Here is a 9,147-nt window from a genome sequence, read left to right on the forward strand (position 1 = left end):
TTATAAAATAAGTTAACTTGTTTATACATGTTATAAAAGCCATGCCCACCACAAAAAAATCGTAAGTCATGAGACACAAACCTGAACCATGATACTTTTGTCAAACACTATGTGTGTGTGTGTGTGTGTTTAAGAACATCAATGATCAGGCATTAAATTTTTTCTTTGTAGATTGTTGGTTAGTAGTTTCCAATCATGGGATAGTCCCAGGATAAGATTTTAATAAGACATTAAAGAAAAAACACAGACACATTCTTTTCCCCCCTCCTGCTCAAGCTTATCAACTTTTAAAGCAGTTACATTTAAATACTTAAAAAAAATCAAACCACCCTCCCCCACATATTTATATATGTATATATAAACAATAGTTTTTAAACTATGATTTGGGCATTCCATACAAAATGGGGAAAATAAAACACAAGACAACTGATATGTGTATCAGTCTGTGTGTGGTAGACCTGATTTTATAACTGGGAAGGAAAAGAACATGTTTTCTTCCAAATAGCCTCTGGACAAAGTTTAGTCATTACTTAATTCCTGTCCCATAAATATGTATATGAACAAGTGGGTTGCAGGACCTACATTGTTGTAAAGATAGGGAGAAATTTATTTTACAATTCTGAGTCTCATGTTTAATCATACTTTTTGATTAAAAGGTATTGTAGATTGTGGTATATTTCAGTGGAAATTAAAGTTATTAAAGCAATTCAGAATAGGAGGTGTGCAACAACATGATGAACATTAAGGTGGCAACCAATTTTGTTTTCTTATTTTTTGTCATGATAGAATAGGCACAAAATCTCTGACCCTTTATCAGTATGGAAGTTATTTTTCAAACTTTATTGTAGTTAATATAGTTAACCAATTTAGTAGAATGTACATTTGCATTTTTTGTTGTCTTCTAATGGCTATTTTGCATATTAAAGGTAAAACCTTCTTAAATATGCAGTACACTCTTGATTATGCCAGCTCTTTGCTCATTCTGCTAAGGCTATAAATAAAGCTTCTATTTCAGGTTGGCATTATATCAACCCACCTGCTTCTAGAAGGGAGAAAAAAATCAGAATCACTCAACCTGCAGATTGCTGTCAGCTTGTGATTATGTGAATGGTAAGTCTTAACTTTTAAAGTGTTGTGTGAGATAGGCTGGAGGTTTTTTTTTTTTTTTTAAGCAATTTCCAGTTTAACAGTTACCCAAGAATTTTTGAGTACCAATGAAAGAAGACTCATCCCTGGAGAGAGCCTCATTGATGAGGTATGACAGGGGCCGGGAGGGGACTTCAGGGAAGGAAAGCAGAGCGGGAGGAGGGATCACATCAATTGTGGAATCAGGAAAGCAGGCTCAAATGTGAGGGGGCTGCAGAGCTTTCCTCTCTGTGGACTGTCTCAGGGACTTAGCAGTCCCTGCTCTTTATGTCCTCCTTATTCAGTGATCCTCCAGGGAGAATGAGGCAAGAAAGCAGAAGTACTAAAGACCTTTGCAAACGGGAGGACAATTGAACACAAAGAATGTCTTGACCCAATTCCCATATTCTGAACTATTCTGAAATACGGGAATATGATCAAGAGGACCAGCAGATCCAGGCCTGTTTTAGAAAAGTAAAACTGTTACAAAGTTCTTTTTTCCCCATGGACACTTTATCCTAAATAATCTGTTGTAAATTCTTATCTGTGAGCTTTACATTCTCTTTTTTTTTTTTTTTTAAGAAAATAGGCAGTTGCATTTTACTGCATCCAAAACCGACAAACTAACTTCAGATTTGAAAACCTGTCATTAATTCATTCAAATCCTAGTTTCTGTGACCAGTTTAGACGGCCCCAAGACCCAGTTTTTGTTAAATAACGGCAAAACATGATGGCAAATCTCTATCATGTTGATCTTATAGACTGAGAGTATGAATCTGTCCCTTCTGCATTGTCATACTTTTGTCAGAGTGAGAATGAGGAATGAGGGCCACTGTCTTGGTTATGTTTTTTTTTTCTTTTTCTTTCTTAAGGGAGTAAGGAATAAAAGGAAGAAAATCTGAGAGGTTTGTGTCAGGAGTTTGCCCAAGTACTTGGAAACGCACTCTGGTGCCTGACCAAGCCTTTCAGGCTCCCCACACCTACAGGCAGAATAACTCCATCTGCTCAATCAGAAATCAAAGATTTCAGGAGAAAGGGGGCCGTTCTCATAGCCAATGCTGGAAAGTTAATGGAAAAATCAGACCCTGTTTTGCTAGTGCCATAGGCCATGATTCCAGGATCTTACTCTCAGTAATAAATAAGATTAAATATTTGCCTAAAAACTGAAAAGAATAAATGGCTTTGACCCCAAAGGTTTTGTTACTTGGTTCACATGTCACAAATGCCATTTGGAATAGCTCATGTGGGCTATGTCAAGGTGACTAGGATGTAGGGAACATGAAAAAAAAAAATCACTGATGTTACAGCGAGCACAACTGATTCTTCAGTAATGGCAACTACAAAAATTGGTAATAAAGGAAACAGGTTTAAATACTTAAGTATCTCCCTCCAACCTTACTTTAGGTCTTTCCAGTTGAAAATATACTTTATTTTCTTTCCCAGAACATCTCAAGACATATTCTGTGTTACCAAACAGCCTCTGAGCACAGTCCCGGACGTGAAAATAAAAGTCTTGACGTCAAGATGAAGGAAGACCCTGGAAAGGTGAATTAATCGGCATGAGGCTCTACTCAATTTTTCTTTAAGATTGTATCCTTTTTTGTATATTTTGATATCTTAATATAGATGTTTCTACTTGAGTCATGGAAAATGACAAAAGTCAGTGAAGGTAAGATTTAAATAATCCTTTAAAAAATGTCAGGAGATTGTAACTTCTGGGCTCCTCTGAGAACTGAGGAGAGCAGCATATTTGCTATAACAAAACCTGAAGGATTTTGTACTTTCAGGGAGTAGTTGGTGATAAGCAAAATTTCTGGTAAATATCAAGTACAAATATGAAAGGCTCATAAAAATAAATGCAATGAAAACGAAGAGGTTAAAAGTGAGCAAAATGAGAATCTAGAAATGTAGAGCTCTCTTGCTAGAGCATACTGGGAAATCATTTGGTGAGTTGTACTCTAATTACCAGTATTTCAGACGTTTGGGGACATGTTTCAGTTCTCTCAGACTATCAGTTATTATCTGGAGTTACTCTTTTCTTGAGATTTATTTTTGCTCTCCAGGCATTAATTCTTTGAACATGCTTCATATGCAGAGAATTGGTTAATCTAGAACTAAATATTGGGTCAAACAATAGCATTACTTTTTAGTATGCTTTGATAAAAATCATCTGGGAAGATGACTGAGAGAAGTACTAAGGGGAAGATTGGGCTTAGTAGAAAATTAAGTGACCATCCAATTACATATAAATCTATATTATAATGCTTCAGGCAAAAAGTAGATTCTCCTAAAAATATTTGGTTAATACAATTCTATGATCAGATCTCTTATCAAGTGATTGATATTAGTGATCTATAGGAATCCATTTCGAATAATTCTATTAAAAACATTGAGTTTCAGAAAAGTACACTAAGTTTTAGATGACAAATCCTTTAATCCAGGATTGACAAACCTGGATTCTATGGAGCTCTGTTCTAGAATGTAGTAACTATTTCAGTATCTTAATAGTTCACATCATGAAAAGCAGTGCTTCATTATTAAATATCTTAGAGAATCCCCAATATTACAGAAAATTTTTGTTTACAGGATTTTTCAGAGGATATATGAAGCTCACAGACTTTGAACCTTTAAGTGGTCACCAAATGAAGCCTTTTCCCCAGTTTTTAGTCTGTGATTTTTTTCTGGAAAGATGCTCATTAATACCTTAAATAACATCATTCCATGGATTATATATGGAAACCCCTGGGAGATGCAATTTTTCCTTTTCAAAAGTATTAACAACTAAGTTTTAACTTTCTTTTTATGAATAGGTTAAATTTAATCCAACTTCATTTGATTTAATTTGTTTGGTCAAATTTTTTGACAGATAACAGAACCACAAGCTTTTATTAGCTTGATGTTTTTTATTTTTTTAACTGGACTATCCCTACAGTGATAAAAAATTAAGACAAAATATATTCTAGTAACTTTCAGAAGACTATACTTTAGCTTTGTTCTTCCAAAATTTTTTCATAGAAGTTGCATTTTCATAGAAGTTGGAATTGTGATATAATTTACTACATATTTTGATTTACATTGTTAGATATAAATAAGGTAATTGAATTTCTAAAAGATACACGATAATCATTGGGAAAGTCAAATGAAAAATGACTCAAACAGGTGATTTTTCAACCTTTATATTTCATTTTCTACCTTTTATTAAAAGAGAAATGGGTTTAGCCATGCTGCTATTCACTTAGCAAAATAATTCCTGGAGCTGTCACTTTTTTATTGATATCAATTTAATTTTATTGAAGTTCTTCAAAATTTCAATTAAATGCCAGCTTTTGAGTCATAAAAAAATCCAGAATTCTTCTACTCCAGCTAATGTTTTTCAAAGGGGGGGCTCACTTTAAGATCCCTTTCATATATACACTGTAGAAATTTCTGATCTCTTTATGCAGAATATATAGGTCACATTTAGGATGAATATATTCTATATTCAATGTCTTACATAATTTAAAAACCATTAGCCCTACATTTAGCCAAATGGATTTGTGTCCATTTGAACCATGTTGCTGGTGAGTAATAATGATTATTTAAAAAAAAAAAATCTATGCAATATGGGATTAACAGTCATCAGTACAAACTGATTTGGGCACCAAACTTGGGTGAGATAATTAAAAGTATATGAAAAATTTAATGTATTTGCAGGGATCTAGTGGTTTTCCTCAGCAGAGAGAGAAGGTTGTTTTTTTAGCCCACCTTGTTTAATCACTAAAAACAAGATGGATTCCTCTTGTCCACACAAGATCATTTTTCAAATACAAACTCATATATACCTAACTGGTAAGAAAATAGGGAGGGACTCAGTTTCTCATTCAAAATAGAATCCCATGTACAGTATTTGAAGAGAGAACACTGGAATGGCAATAGCTGAATATTTCCTTCGTCTGGCAGCAATCCAACCTGCAGACAGCTATCCCATGGGAAACAGACCTGCATTAACATCACGTTGTGCATGAATCACCAGGGGTCACCCCAGTTTGTGTTGGCATCTGAGGAAAAGCTCCTAATTCAGAAACTTTAAAAACCTGACTTCGTGATCTTGGCTATGAGGTGAGTATTAGCCCGTCAGCCCATGAGCAGCAACTGATGAAAATCAAGTTACCAAATTGATCATTTTCACTTTTAACACCTACCTTGCATCTCCCAGGGACTAATAGTGGCACACCACTGTCTGGAGAAACCAAGGGCTTTATTACAGTAAACTGGTCCAGTGTGATATCACAAGTATAAAAAATATTCCATTCTGTATCAAAACTAGGCACATGCCTTTATTATAGTAACAGAAGTTAACAGAGCTGAGCAGTTTTGCCTCGGGTCCTGTTTCTTGGCACCTACATCAGACAAGTGCATCTTCAACATCTCGCTGCCCATAACTCCAGGGATCTAGTCTCAGGGTTATCTGTATGGAAAGGAAGGTGAAATCACACTGGGGTCTATTGTGGTGAGTAACTAAAAGCACAACCTCTCATTCATATTGCTTTAAAACATATACAGCATATATGTTTAAAAAAAAGAATAAAGAATATATTGATTTCTCTGTGGTACTGAACCAACAGTATGGTATGATGCAAACCTTTAACAAATGGTAATCATAGATACAAATTTTTCTGTAGAGTATGTTTTAGACAAATGTGTCTTTTTAATATGTGAATCCTACATTGTAGGTGGTTCTTTTTATTTTATTTTTTCCTGTTGTTTTGCAGTGGTAGAAAATGCTGAATAATTGTCCATGAGCATGAGCCAAAGGTTCAGGTTCATTACTGAGATCCCCAGAATGCCAATATTTGCAATGCAAACAATTAGTATCCCACTGTGAAGGGCTCTGACACATGGCTGCCTGCCTGGAGGTGGGGAGTCTCCACAAGAAGTCCTCCTCTTTCCAAGGACCCTGCTTTGACACAGGGGCAGCTGCACTCAGCTGCCTTGTAACCTAGTCATTTACTGTGCCAGGCCGCCTCCTGGTTACCAACAATGACACAGAGATGGTGGTGTGAATGGTCGACCCTCAAATCATTTTCATGTTGAACCGTCTGGGTGCAGCCACCTCCCCTTCCACAACAGCACCGTTGTTTTTTCGAGGTACATACTCGAGGTCAATGCTGTTTTTGTGCTTGCCTTTCCCTCGGCTCCATACGAAAAGGAGGAGAAAACAAAATAAAACCACTCCCAGGAATGTGAAACAGCCCATAGCTGTAGACACCAGTATTGTTTTAAGGTCCAGGGAGAAAGTATTGGCATTGGTGCCATTAGAAATGGTGTCGTTGGAGTCGGTCATGTACATAGGGGTCCTGTTCGCATAAAGGAAGCGGTCTGAAGTGAATCCCTTCACAGTCAAGGAGGCCGTGAAGGTGTCATTGCCAGCAGCATTGCTAGCGATGCAAACGTATATCCCACTGTCTTGATCTTGGGCGAAGCGGATTTCCAGGGTGCCGTCCCCCAGCACGGTGGCTCTTCCGTTGGACTTGGTGGTGATAAAACGCCTTCGAGGTGTCACCCAGGAAATGACAGGCTGCGGGTCTCCATCAGCACTGCATTCGAGCTGGACCGTCTGCCCTTCATCCACCAGCAGGTGCTGCAACTTCTTTTCGCGGATTTTGGGCTTTTTGCAGGTAAAGTAAAAAGAAAGGGCGGTACTGTGGAAATCCTTGAATGAACGCTCGCGAATGGTGTCCGGGCCAGCACACATGGGCTGCTGGCCCCCGAACTGCAGGGTGGGGTGCCGCTGCAGGATCCAGAGGAGGCGGCAGTCACAGGCCAGTGGGTTGTTGTTAATGCTCAGGACCTCCAAAGCCCTAGGGGAGGAGAAGGCATTCTCTTCCAAAGTTTCCAGTAGGTTCTGAGACACGTTGAGCACGCGAAGAAAACGGAGCCCTTGGAAGGAGTGAGGCTCAATGGTGCGCAGCTGGGCGCCCACTATATGAAGCTCCTGAAGGCGGATCAAGTCCGAGAACATGCCTGCTTCAATAGTGCTGATGGGATTGTAGGAGAGGTTAAGGTGGGTCAGATACACCAGGTGTTTAAAGGCTAGGAAGGGTACAGTAGACAGGTTGGTGTTGGTGATGGACAGTGAGGTGAGGTTGAGACCATAGAGGCTATTGGCAGGCATCATGTCTAGCAAAGGCCAATAGTCAATCTCTAGGTGTTTCAGGTGGAACAGTCTTTTAAAGGCATACACGGGCATATTGTTGATACTGAGATGCTTCAAATGCAGACTGATGAGGCTGCGGAGGTGGGAGAGGGCTTCAGTTGGTACTGCTGTTAGATTGCATTTCTCCAGAGTGAGCTGCTCCAGGCTAAGCAGCCCACTGAAGGCCCTGTGTGATATATAAACCAGATCATTGTCCCCCACTTCCAGAGACTTCAGGTTATGCAGATCCTGGAACATGTAGTCCAGCAAAATGACAATCTTATTCTCACTAATGTCAAGCTTGGTGAGGTTGGACAGCCCAGTGAATACCCCCAAAGGGACCAACTTCAGGCGATTACCCTTGAGGCGGAGAGAACGCAGGTTAAAGAGATTGTTAAATGCTCCTGGCTCCACATTGGCGATGATGTTGTCACTCAAGTCTATCTCCTCCAGCAGAGGGTACGATATGAATTCTTCAGGGTTGACGCTTTTTAGTCTGTTCTTACTGAGATCCAAGATTTTGGTCTCGATGGGAATGCCCTCTGGGATGGCGATCAGTCGCCTTCTGTGGCAGCTAACAGATTTGTTTTGGGCAGAGCACTCGCAGCGAGCAGGGCAGCCGATGGTGGATCCCATGAAGACTAACACCACAGCCAGACCCAGGAATGGCTGCCAACATGATACGGCCGTGTGAAGCATGACTCCACCGCTTAGTCTACACCTTGGTCAGGAGCCTGCAGGAAAAAGGGCAAAGGGAGGAAGGAAAATTGAGTTAGGACATAGATGGGTAGAGGGAAAAGATACGGCAGCAAGTACAGTGGAAAGGGCTTTGGATTTGCAGTCACACATTGGACTACAGCCTGTTCTTAGCTACATAATGCTGGTTAGGTTACTTTACCTTCCTGCACCTGAGTTTTCCTGGCAGTAAAATGGGAGTGATGGGGATAATAACAGTTGTCTTTCTCACATCAGCACAGTTTCAGTATTTGGCAACAATCAATTGTTCCACACAGATGTTCAGGGAAAATAGCATTTCCACAGAGGGCTCTAGTTTGAACTCACATGAAACACATCAATGGCTAAGAGGATAGCTACGCAGCTTGAATCAGTGTTTGCATCTCTCGTGCTTAGCATAGTCTCTGGTCAAAGTGGTGCTAATAGAAACTTCATTCATCATCAGCCTTTAGGGAATTACAGCACAAAGTTTGCTTCAATGCAAGATGAGTATTTCCTTTCACATGTGAATATTGTATTAAAATGATTTTCAATTTTAAGGTATAGCAACTGTAAAAGAATGGTCTATTTAAATTGTGTATATTTAAGAAGAAACCATAAACAAGTAAATGAGTTCACAACTGTAGTTGCTGAGTGGAGGATATAGTTTAGATTCATATAACTATAAAGAATTAAAATAGTCAGGAAAAGAAGTATCAATGGGAAATTAGGCAATCATGTGATAAAAAGAACTAAAAATATATTCAGCCAGCTTCTTTAAGCAAAGACAAATTAAACCATGGGGATACATCATTTTTTTTGCCCATTAAATAGTTTCATAGTGATTTTTATTGAGAACTTTGTTAGTTTTATACCTTGGTATGTTTAAGTATCAAATTTTGCAAAATGCTTTTCTGCATCAATTAAGATGACATTACTGTTTCTCCCTATTTTTTTTTTTTTCTAAAAGATTTATTTATTTGTGCATACAGATTTGGGTATAGGCCAGAGGCTCAGTGGCTATAAGAGGATTCACAAGAGACAGAGTGGGGAGTAGAACAGGCAGATGGACAAAGCACACTGCTGAGGGGAGCAGCAGGCGGGCCAGGAGAGGTCTGCCGCGCCATGTGGTC

The 9,147-nt window shown here is 38.9% G+C and overlaps 1 protein-coding gene across 2 annotated transcripts in view; it reads right to left on the reverse strand.

The window, feature by feature from the left end:
* Positions 1–821: 821 nt before the first annotated feature.
* LINGO2 (leucine rich repeat and Ig domain containing 2) overlaps positions 822–9,147 on the reverse strand; it is a 1,074,912-nt gene continuing 1,066,586 nt past the window's right edge. For both annotated transcript variants that reach the window (XM_012721335.1, XM_004677707.2), the window contains exons 8-9: positions 5,307–8,034; positions 822–2,662 (exon numbers count right to left, since the gene is read on the reverse strand). In XM_012721335.1, the coding sequence (XP_012576789.1) occupies positions 6,179–7,999 (1,821 nt within the window). In that variant the 5' untranslated portion in view covers positions 8,000–8,034 and the 3' untranslated portion in view covers positions 822–2,662; positions 5,307–6,178. The remainder of the gene's footprint in view (positions 2,663–5,306; positions 8,035–9,147) is intronic.

The sequence above is a fragment of the Condylura cristata genome, unplaced genomic scaffold (assembly GCF_000260355.1).
Source record: "Condylura cristata isolate star-nosed mole 26May11 unplaced genomic scaffold, ConCri1.0 scaffold00006, whole genome shotgun sequence".
NCBI lineage: Eukaryota > Metazoa > Chordata > Mammalia > Eulipotyphla > Talpidae > Condylura > Condylura cristata.